Source organism: Eubalaena glacialis, chromosome 7, assembly GCF_028564815.1.
Source record: "Eubalaena glacialis isolate mEubGla1 chromosome 7, mEubGla1.1.hap2.+ XY, whole genome shotgun sequence".
Classification (NCBI taxonomy): domain Eukaryota; kingdom Metazoa; phylum Chordata; class Mammalia; order Artiodactyla; family Balaenidae; genus Eubalaena; species Eubalaena glacialis.
In genome coordinates this window covers 66,393,821-66,405,860 of record NC_083722.1, presented here as the reverse complement: position 1 = coordinate 66,405,860, position 12,040 = coordinate 66,393,821, and the positions used below count along the sequence as shown (strand labels likewise).

The following is a 12,040-nucleotide window of genomic DNA, read 5'->3' as shown; positions in this document are numbered from 1 at the left end:
ATAGCTAGTGGGAAGCAGCTGCATCGCACAGGGAGATCTGCTCGGTGCTTTGTGACCACCTAGAGGGGTGGGATAGGGAGGGAGACGCAAGAGGGAGGGGATATGGGGATATATGTATACATATAGCTGATTCACTTTGTTATACAGCAGAAACTAACACAACGCTGTAAAGCAATTATACTCCAATAAAGATGTTAAAAAAAAAAAAAGAAGTGACAGTTGAAGGGACTAAGGAGGTGCACAGGAGCCAGTATTTGTTAGTGCATTTATCACTTTGAAGACAGTTATTCATTTATGAATTGGAGAGAAATCTACTGTGTGAAAAATCAAGTGCAAATAAATGGCTAACAGACCCCACCTCTGAGAACTGTTGTTAGGAGTCACAGCCTACGCGGAAGGCTTAGAATGGTGCCTGGCTCACGTGCCCTCCCACTGAGTGCCATCTGTTACCACCCCTGTCATCATTACTGCCCGGCTGTGTTCAGGTCATGAAAACAGGTAGGACTGCTGCAAAGGTGCAATTCTGAGTTGCCATCCCATCTGGTTTTATGGTACCATTTTATCCCAGAATTCCCTCCTGGTTTGCCCAGTGATGCAGGGCACTCAAGCCTGAGGTGGTCCTCCTCCTCCATCACCAAACTCATCTCCCCACTGCTGCCCTGTTTCACACTGTGTGTCTTACGCTGTGTCACCGCAGCCTCACTCTGCCCATGTGTGCTAGGACTGTTTGGGGAGATTATGAAACAGGAGGGTCAAGCCACTTGCCCTGAAGCTGCACAGGGCTGTGAGACAAACTCCCGACACAGGAGAGAGGGAGAAGCCAGCTTAGAGGGGCCACTTGAACTCTGGAAACACTGTGGACTTCAGTCTACCTTTACTTTGAGCTTACTAGGCGGGGGCTGACTGGAGGCCCTGAGAAATGAACCATCCCCTCCCCAAGGACCGAGGCTCCGGCACTGACTGCCACTGGCTTTCTCAGAAGCCAATTCTTTATCTGGATTCAAGATTTCATTCCAAACTACAAGTTGGCAGATCAACATGTGATTACATATTCAAAGGTCAAATACTTTAGCATCCTCATTCTATGTTGTGAAACTCTTAACTTTCCATTAAAAATGCATATCTAGCTACCATAACTTGAGAGCACAAATAGGCAGGGAAAGAAAACTTCAGAAGCTCTTGGGAAATGTTGGAAATGGTTGAAATATACTTAACCTTAGAAAACAAAGACATTACATAATGTAGGCTGGCCCAACGGGCTTGCTGGTCAAGGGTCTCACATTTGATTGGAAGCCCTTGAGGGCCATAATTCACATTGTGGTGTCTTCTTAAAGTCCTTATCTGTTCTTGCAACTGACTTCTGAGGCTGTTCTCTTTCTCAAAGGCTCCATCTGGACCAGCTCCCTGGCTTCTGCGGGTGCTTGGCTCCCGAGAGGGCTGGCTGCCCAGAGGCATGACTGTACTGAGGATGTTGTGCCCTTGTGCTCCAGGCCATCCAGGGAGCAAATGGTACCTGGATAAGACTCCTTTCTATTTTTAACTGGATCTTAAAATCACTGAGAGTTGAATACATCAATTTGAAAAGAACTAAAAGGGCATCACTAGGATGATATTTACTGTCTAGAATTCTCTGTAAAGGTCTCACTAACTGAAGTCTAATCATTTGAAAATGCCCTTTGCAAAGCAAACAATTTTATTTTCCCCAGTTCGCCTCTCACCTTCAAGTATATCTCATTTGCTTATATATTTAGAAATGCCACAGTTTCCCATCTGACACTGAAAAAATAACTGCCCTGGGTACCCTTACTCTCCATGTTCGTTCCCACACTCACCACGGCCCCCTCCCCGCTGTGAGCTGGAGGAATAGCCGAGACCACAGAGCACTTCCCCAAGTGGGCTCCACGGCTCCTGCATTGGAATCACTTGGGTGCTGGGTAAAACATGTACATTTCTGGCCCTTCCCACAGACCTTCATTCTATAAAACAAAACACTGAGGTGCAAAGACACTACCCAACTCATTCCCTGTGGCAGGACTTGGCCCAGAACTTGCTTACCTGACCGCGCTTGGGATCCATCTCTGCTGGGAGGTAGGGGTTGAGGGAAGGGGTGTGGAGCAATAGGAAGAGTTTTTAAAATGTAGGTATCTGGGCTCAACCTTAGCTTTAGGGGATCAGTCTTCATGGTGTGCGGCCCAGCCTCATGCATTTTTTGCAAGTTCTACTTTCAAGATGCACAGCCTGATTTAAGAACTGTCCAACGACTTACATTTCCCAATCACATTTCGTCCATAAAATGGGAACTGAGTTGAAAGGTAGCAATTCAAATATAAATTAAACATAATACAGTAATTATTCATGAGTAGTCATTTCTATTGACAAGCTTGTTGTCAATTTCTGGTCACTTAACAGTGAAAGAGTCTGGGGACAGGCTAGGCATTAATGAGGTTTATTCTTAAATATGTTTTCCGTAACTCCATTTTTTATTACAGTTCACCAACTGACCAGAAGACATGGCAGACGCTCTCTCTGCCTCTGGTCCATGGGAATAGCCCAGTGAGGTGAGGCTCCACTTGTTTACAAAGCAGATAGTTAAATGTCAGAGTTTAAAAGAAAAAAAAAAAGAAAAAAAAGAAAAAATTCTATATCCTAGAAATGACACTAGTTGAGCAAGTAAACTGAAGACACGCCAGTGAATTTGAGTTTTTGAAAAGCACAAAGTGGGTGACCTTCCATACCTAGGACCTTTCAGACTTTTCAGGACCTCTGCACAGTGAGACGGAAGAGGAAATGTGATGAAAATCTTTGTCTCCGACTGGCAGCAGCATGAACTTGGGCGGCCCAGGCAGCAGTGTCAACCATGCAGCGAAGCCCTGGGCCAGCAGGAGAGAGCGAGCGAGCAAAAGAAGACCTTCTGCCCAGGTTTTACTCTGGACCTTTTATTCTCAGATTGTAATTTTAACAAAAACAAGCAGTGGCGGTAGGTGGGGGGAGGAAAGCTTTTCCTGGGTTTGCAGTCAAGGCCCTAAGAAACCACAAGTACTCATCATGGCCTCCTGCCTACTTGATGGATCCGAGACACTGGAGCTGCATGTGCACAAATTTAAGTCACCTATTAGTGCAAGCCAGGAACACCCTTCCACGGAGGCGTTTGATAAATATACTGAGTGGACAGCTATTGGACATCTCTGTCCCACCAGAACCTTAACAGCAAAATTGGCACCAAAATCACGTTTTCTTAGAAGGGGTTGTTAATCAGAGAATCACATCTATGTCCTCAGGAGAAAACACCCCAAAGAGACTTAAAACCACTTAGATTTTTTTTTCTTTTTAAATAATATAAGATAGAATTTTGGTTAATGTTTCATTTCCCAGTGAAGATGAGCATAAACAAAACTTGTCGTCGACTTTGGACTTTGCTTTACTGTCAGGTGGGGCGTATCTGAAGATACAGGAATCCAGGAGCTGAGATGACTTGGGAGGTTATTTAGTCACATCCATAGTAAACACTAATATCCACCAATCCCTCCAAAGCAAACATGACAGCTCTGAAGTAGGACTTTCAGGTAAATGTGTTTAGTAACAAGAGACATGTTAGTCATATCCAACATCGAGAAAGACCCTTTGCTTTTTAGACAAATACATGGCAGGGTGAAATCCTGAGTGAGAGGAGAGGAAAGCTTTCCTAACATGAAGCAAGATCTTGCCTTGACCTGGAGTGAAGGTGTGTACATGGCCAGCCTGCCCCAATCTATAAAACCTCACTAGAAATGTAATCAGTGGAGAAACCTGATTTACCAAAACTCTTCCAGAGACAATGCTGTTCAATTAAAAAAATAGTTTTTGCTTACATAACCCTTAAAATTTTTGGATGCCAAATGCCCTCCCACACAATTTTAAGTTGACATCTAAAATTTTCATCATAAAGTAAAATAGTTGCAAAAATATATTTTCTAGCATACTGTAAATATTGACACTTAAAAATAAACTATGAGGTCACTCTTTTAAAGATATCCAAGAAATGCTAAACATTATAGTGACGTGATATCCACCATCACCCATTCAAAAGATACATGAGCATGCTCTTCAGGAATAGTACAAATTTTGTTTTTCCTTCTTTTTCTTCTTTGAAGTAATATTTTCTTTCCACTTCTCCCGAAGAATCTTAACTTAATAAAATTTTTTTTTGCTTGAAAGTCTTGATCAATCTCTTTCTAATACTTTGCTACAATAATTATATGCTCAAAATTGACACTTAAGAAGCCTTTAAAATTCCCTATGACCAGAAGTCTCACAGTAAGTATTTTAAATTTTCTTCTGGACTGACTGATCGTTACAATTATTACTGGTGCATGCATAAATGATAAAAATCATATAAACAGAGTACACATTTTGATAAACATTGAACATAAATTTCTAGCTATATTTTGGAAATGCATTTCTTAAGAGGATGGAGGGCAGGAGATTGGGGTGCCTTTATCGAATGCAGCTTAGCCCGACACCTCCGTTTTGAAAGGTTCTGTTACTTGGTTGGGGTGGGGTAACTCTGGGGACGAGGCACATGGTAGGGTTTCAAACGGTGAGAGGTGTGGCTTCCTTCTGCAATGTGGAAGAGGGATGCTTGTGAGAGGCGAGGAGGTGTGGCCATGGACAGCCAGGAGGGACCAGCAGGACGCCCGGGCGTGCTCAGGCGGTTATGTTCAGGAAAGAGGACTCATCTAAGTAGAGAATCTCAACATTGAGGCCCTCATAACGGTCTGTGTTCCTCGCAGAGTCTAAGGAACGTTAGACTGTTTGGAGCCTCCCCGTCCATCCTACCTCTCTGCCCTCTCCTCCAAGTGAGAGCTGAGCACATTATTTCCCCAGTTTGTCCAATTTATCTTTTCAATTTTCTTTTTTTTCTGTGGTACAGAAGTTTTAAATTTTCTTGTATCTTACTGTATCAATATTTTCCTTTATAAATTCGGGGATTTGTGTCCTGATTAGAAAGGCATTTCCCACTGGAAGAAGTACCCATGCTTTTTAATAGACCTTTTATGGTTTAAGTTTTTTACGCTTAAATTTCTCAACCATCTGAACTTTGTTGGGTGGAGGGGAGAGAGGTACGTAAGAAATGAGGTAGAATAAAGTGTAATAATTTTCCCAAACAACTGTTTGTCATCATCAAACCATGTAACAAACAATCTTTCTTTTTTTCCCACTGACATAAAACGTCACTTTTACCATAAAGTCCCATTTTTATTTGGGTCCATTTATGGAATCTCTGATCTATTCCACTGACCTGTCCATTTCTCCCCTCATTCAAAATGGATTTAATTACCATGACGATTGAATTATTCAAAATACACTTTAACATGGCAGAGCTAGAGGCCTCATTTTTCTTCTTTTTCCTAAGTTTCCTTCTATTCTCAAATGTTTATTTCTATATATTTGACTTGGCATTACATTTTCACAAGATTGAATCTTTTGATCCCAGTAGAGTTTAAAAAACATTCTTCACATTGATTATCCACATAGTTTTCATAAATTACCACCTACAGATTTTATTTTGGTTTCTTCTGGAAATGGGACTTTTCTCTCAATAATATTCTCGAACTGGTTACTATTTTTTTTAAAAGGAAACAAATGATTTTAGATAAACTTTACAACCTGCTTCTTTTCAAATTTTCCTATTGTTATAAGAATTTATCTTGTGATTTTTAGACACATAATCTTATAATCTTCAAGTAATGGTAACTTTGCCTCTTCCGGGTTCCTTGAACTTATCTCTTCCTCTTGTATAACCACATTGATTATGCCTCCAGAACAATGCTAAACGTCAGTAGTGATAATGGGTCTCCTGACACTGTTGTGAATGCTGCTGGTGTTTCACTACTGAGCATGATGCTGCATTTCCATCTAAGAGACAAACACACTGGTGAGCCCACAGGCCCGAAGTGAACTTGCCCTACAGCTAGGAAACGCAGCTAATTCAGTCTTCTCACCCACTGTGACAAACATCAGCCCAGCAAACGCGGTGGAGCCGGGGTTCTCCCTCTTCTCTGTACTCTGATCACAAGTCTTATTCTGCTGGACTCACCCCACCTAATCAGGGTCAGGTTCTGCCCCAATGTGGGGTTCCCCTATCTGGAGCACCACCCTTGGAGCCCTGGCTTCTATCAGAAGGTTGGCTTGGGTGGGTCCTCCTCAAGGTTTTTTTTCTCCCAGTTCCCCAAATATAAAAGGAAATATTTCTGTAAAAGGTGGTTTGGAAGCATACAGGACTGCGTGGGTCAGAGAGGTCCTGGACCCAGAGCTTGTCCCCTCAGATGACTCTGCCTTATTGATTTTCTCATTCGTTAAATTCCTATGTATCACTGCAGATGACCAGCTCTAGGCATCTAGGGATCTTTTGTCTCCCGACTCTCATTCTGTTACAGGTAGAAAATCACCAAAATGGTGAACACCAGCATGGCTTTTAAAATTCTCTCTTTCTTTTTGGGGCAGGGGTGGGGGGGATCCTTTGGTAGAATGTGGAAATCATCAGGAAGAGGATTCTACCTCCACGGCATTGTTTGCTGCTTCTGCCCACACTTTCCCATTCTCTCTCGTGCTCTGTGAGATATTATTCAGGATTCCAATTCCTCACTTCTCCTCCCCTAATGTTTCTGTAGAAGGTAGACTTGGAAACTGTGGAGCTGCCCCAGGGAGATTCTTGGAAATCTCTGTCTGGTTCTTTTGCTGAATGCCAGCTCTAGTCTTCATTTAACATTGATTGAACATTTTTGTTTTGCTTAGTTTAGTTCTTTAAACCTATTTGTTGCTCATATTATTAGGAATTTGGTTTTGTTATGCCATCCTAAACTGGAATCTTCTCTAAAAAGACAAACAACCCAATCAAAAAATGGGCAAAAGACCTAAATAGACATTTCTCCAAAGAAGACATACAGATGGCCAAGAGACATATGAAAAGATGCTCAACATCGCTAATTATTAGAGAAATGCAAATCAAAACTACAACGAGATATCACCTCATACCAGTCAGAATGGCCATCAGCAAAAAGCCTATAAACAGGGGCTTCCCTGGTGGCACAGTGGTTAAGAATGTGCCTGCCAATGCAGGGAACACGGGTTCAAGCCCTGGTCCGGGAAGATCCCACATGCTGCAGAGCAACTAAGCCTGTGTGCCACAACTACTGAGCCTGTGCTCTAGAGCCCGCGAGCCACAACTACTGAAGCCTGCGCGCCTAGAGCCTGTGCTCCGCAACAAGAGAAGCCACCGCAATGAGAAGCCTGTGCACCGCAACGAAGAGTAGCACCCGCTCGCTGCAACTAGAGAAAGCCTGCGTGCAGCAACAAAGACCCAATGCAGCCAAAAATTAATTAATTAATTTTTAAAAAAAGATACACGCACCCCTGTGTTCATAGCAGCACTATTTACAATAGCCAAAACATGGAAACAACCAAAATGTCCATTGAAAGACGAATGGATAAAGAAGATGTGGTCCATACATACAATGGAATATCACTCAGCAATTAAAAGAATTAAATAATGCCATTTGCAGCAACATGCATGGACCTGGAGATTATCATACTAAGTCAAGTAAGTCAGAGAAAGACAAATATATGATATCACTTATATGCAGAATCTAAAAAAAAAAATGATACAAATGAACTTATTTACAAAACAGAAACAGACTCACAGACTTAGAAAACAAATTTATGGTTACCAAAGGGGAAAGGTAGGGGAAGGGATAAATTGGGAGTTTTGGGATTGACATATACACACTACTATATTTAAAATACATAACCAACAAGGACCTACTGTATAGCACAGAGAACTCTGCTCAATATTCTGTAATACCCTAAATGGGAAAAGAATCTGAAAAAGAATAGATATATGGATATATGTAACTGAATCAGGTTGCTGTACACCTAAAACAAACAACATTGTAAATCAACTATACTCCAATATGAAATAAAAATTAAAAAAAAAAACAAACTGAGGGACTTCCCTGGTGGCGCAGTGGTTAAGAATCCGCCTGCCAATGCAGAGGACACAGGTCCGAGCCCTGGTCTGGGAAGATCCCACATGCTGCGGAGCAACTAAGCCCGTGAGCCACAACTACTGAGCCTGCGCTCTAGAGCCCATGAGCCACAACTACTGAGTCCATGTGCCACAACTACTGAAGCATGCACGCCTAGAACCCGTGCTCCACAACAAGAGAAGCCACAGCAATGAGAAGCCCGCGCACCGCAACGAAGAGTAGGCCCCGGTCGCCGCAATTAGAGAAAGCCCGCATGCAGCAATGAAGACCCAACGCAGCCAAAAATAAAATAAATAAATAAAAATTAAAAACTGGAATCTTCTATACTTATTTAAACTGGTAACTTCAAGGCTGAAGTCAAAGCTGAGAGTGAGTTCTCTGACTTACGTTTCCTGGCATTTGCTAAAGAAATACATTTTTATTTTCAGGACAGTTGCCCTTACCTGCTGCTTGAGTGCCTCCAAAGATTCAAATTCCATTCTGGCCAGTTTCATCTGGATATGCCGTGGCTTATCAGGTATGGCAAATGCAAGGATGAACTTCAAAGCCAGGAGTGCGTGCTGAAAACAAGAAAGAGCACACGTTGCAGGGACACATTAGACCATCTGGGTGAGGAGACAAATTAGCACCTCAACACTGTGATCCTTCTCGTTAATCTTGGGTCACTTCTAATTACTGGCCTGTGACGTATCACAGATCAACCAGGTTCATGAGTTATATTTAATCCATCCCACTGTGGCCCATTCAATAATTACTGACTTGCTTTGCTTTATTCTTTTAAAACCAGTTATTCCCTTAAAATGATACCATATGCTACTCTCAGTGAAAAATAAAGTTTATTCTTAGAAGTCTCCCACCAAGTGCTTTTCGTTACGCATGTCTTAATCCCCAATGTATTTAGTGTGCAACGTGTGCAGAGCCAAACATTGCTCTTTGTGTAACAACATCCTGCCTGTGCTGTACTTCGGGCTGAGTTACGTGGAACGTGCATGTGCCTTTTGGTGCCTTGTATCCTCTGCATCCCCAGTAGTGTCTGTGCAGTTTCTTTCATGAAATGACAATCAATAAATATTGACGAGTTGATCGGCTGTAATGTGCTACCTTATGCTGCGGACTCCACATATTGTGAGGCAGAAATGTATACAGAAATGTAGAGTGTATCCTTTATATTATGTAAAACGTATCCTTTATAACATGGGAAACTTAGAACCTGGCTATTTTATTTCCCTTCTACACCAACACCATACAGAGGTTTTCTAACATAATAATATGAGGTTTATAATTATGCTTCTTTCTCTGCAGAAATAAGCTAACAGGACTGCTTCCCCTGGTAAGCCTGCTCCTCAGATGCACAGCCTCGACTCGATGTTTCTCTAATTCTGCCTTCATCTTGTGACCCAGGATCAAGACCCACAGAAAGCTGAATGATCCTTAAAGTTGCCTCTTTGACGACAGCATGAATTACTAAATATTAAAGGCTGGATAATAAATTTTAAAGGTAGGAAATAATTAAAAGGCATTAAGAAAATCAGTGAAGGAGATGGAACAGTCTGTAAGAAATGCTGCACTGAACTATTGACAGAAAAGGAAGATAGCTGGAAAAAAATAAGTGAATTCCTTACTGTGATATTTTCAAAAGGGGGATGAAGGATAAATAACATGTGGATATCTCCTGGGAGAAGCATGAAATAATGAAGGAAATCAACATCGTGCCAGAACAAGCAATAATTCAATACAAAAACTTGAAAACCGGCAGAACCCCAGGGCAGGCCAAGCACTGCCTGGTATTAGCAGGAGATCTGGAGTGGACCAGGGATGGGCAGTCTTCACTGAAATGTGACTACCAGGACCAAAGAAGGCACTGGAAGATACTGATTAGGTGTCTATAGTGTCAAAACAAGAAGATAAAACAGATGACGTCATGTGTTATAATTCTGAACTAAGTGAAGTGAATTAACAGGAACCTGGAGATAATCTACAAAGAACGAATGAATAATTTAGAAAGAGCTATACCGTGTCATTATTTCATTCCACTGGAGCACTGAGATATAACTTTACATAAGACTTAACATCTTCAGTAGAATTGTTAGACAAGAAATAAACAAATTAGTGAATGGAAAGAAATCCGTATGTTTCAGAAACTGTGTGTCCTCAAGTTGCCAGAGCCCCACCATGACCCGGTCACTGGCCCTATCCCATCTCTCCTAGCAAATCTGTCCCCATTTTCTCTTCTCTGGAGTCTCAGGAGGAATTACTGAGAAAGAAGACCCTGTCAAGGACTTCCCTTACAGGGGACCTGTAAGATGTGTCAACTCTTCTTTGGGAACCAGGACTGGCTACTGGGTGACTGGGCAAGGCTGCCACAGACCTCGGTGTTCATAGTTTCTATATGAAATGTTCATAAAGCTCTCTTGAATTGAAAAAAAGTTGGTATTTATTAGACAATATTAGTTAAAACAGGTAGTCATTTTAACATGGTTAAAACACTTATGCAGCAACAAGCTTTTATGAGTGGTTCTCTATGGTTTACTTCCCCCAAAATATTCTATAATAAATGCTTTTAAAAGCCCATATGTAGAGAAATCATTTTCTTTGGAACTACATTTGCAGAAAAGTTCCTAGTAGACCTGCTTATTTCAAGCTTTTCACGTCCCATGTAACAACCCCAGGGTCACGCTCCTTGAAGAGCCCCGCAAGCCGCACAGCCGGCACTCTTCACTGGTGCCCACACCACCAGAAGCCAGCAGGGCAGTAGCCCTGTGTCCATCGCTCCATTCATGACTGCTGTGCTGGCCACTGCAGCGAAAGGGCTGATGTCCTGGCACACAGTCTAGGTGGGGAGATGAGTAAGGACAGGCCATCACAACGCCACGCGGGAGTGGTACTGGCAGGGTACACACATGAGACCACAAGCACTTGGACCAGCAGGTCAGAGAGGGCTTCCTGAAGAAGTAAGTTTGAACAGAGACATGATGGATGAGAAGGAGTTAGCCAGGCAAGGAGAGGGGGCTGAAGGGCTTCCAGAGAGAGGGCAAACGGACAAAGGGATGGGGAGGCTGAAAAGAGAGGGGCTGCAGAGGCAACCAGGAGCCCGGGGACACAGGCAGCAGAGTGAGGGGGCGCTGAAGGCATGAACACAGGAATGACTCAATCAGACTTCTCTGTCTGTGGCAAGGGGCGTGGGCGAGTGTGGAAGTGCAGGCAAGTGAGCAGGGTGACCTGGATGTGCGTTAGAGCAGTGGGGCCGAAGCTCCAGGAGTGACTGGAGGGCTCGTTAGAAGACTCGCCAGACGGCCGTGACTCACGCACTGAACTGATAAGCACAGGACGGGGGTCAGGCCAGAGGGGAGAAGGGGTCTGCGCGGGCTGTGGATTTTCAGATGTCTATGGAGTGTCTAAGTGGACACGTCCAGCACGTAGTATGGTAGAGGAGTCAAGGAGGCAGAGATTTGGGTCACTGCTGTATGTGTGTAAGTGGCAGATAAAGCCATGGGAGTGGACGAGATTTGCAAGGCTGTGTGGTGAGAGAGAGGAAAGACGAGATGGCAAGACGATGGCAGAGGATGGAAGTGGGGGAACCGAAACATGCGTGACGAGCGAAGGGGAGGGGCCAGCAAGAAGCCTGATAAGCAGCAGGCGGCAATCGGCAGAAATGTAGGAGGTTCTGGAGTTTCAGAAGCCAAGGGGAGAGAAAGAAGCCAGTCAAGGAGGGTGTCAGAGGGTCAAGTACATGAAGCCTGAGGAGGAACATATAGGTTTATCCACCAGGAGGCCTCTGGTGACCCTGGTGGGAGTGGCTTCGGCTGAGTGGTCACAGAAGCAGGACTCAGTGGGCTGGGAAGAGACTGGCAGGCAAGGCTGGAGGAGGGAGGTGCCGACCACAGGGTTCAGAGAGTCTTCCTGCAAAGGAGGGGTGAGGGACGAGGCGGCACCTGGACAGAGACCTGTGCTGGCCAGGTGTTTTGTTCTTTAAAGGTGTAAGTCCTAAACATGTTGAGATGCTTTGGGGATGGAAC

The 12,040-nt window shown here is 43.4% G+C and overlaps 1 protein-coding gene across 2 annotated transcripts in view; it reads right to left on the bottom strand.

Moving 5' to 3' along the window:
* ANO10 (anoctamin 10) overlaps positions 1 to 12,040 on the bottom strand; it is a 233,319-nt gene that overhangs the window by 51,077 nt on the left and 170,202 nt on the right. For both annotated transcript variants that reach the window (XM_061195262.1, XM_061195263.1), the window contains exon 12: positions 8,468 to 8,584. In XM_061195262.1, coding sequence (XP_061051245.1) covers positions 8,468 to 8,584 — 117 coding nt within the window. The remainder of the gene's footprint in view (positions 1 to 8,467; positions 8,585 to 12,040) is intronic.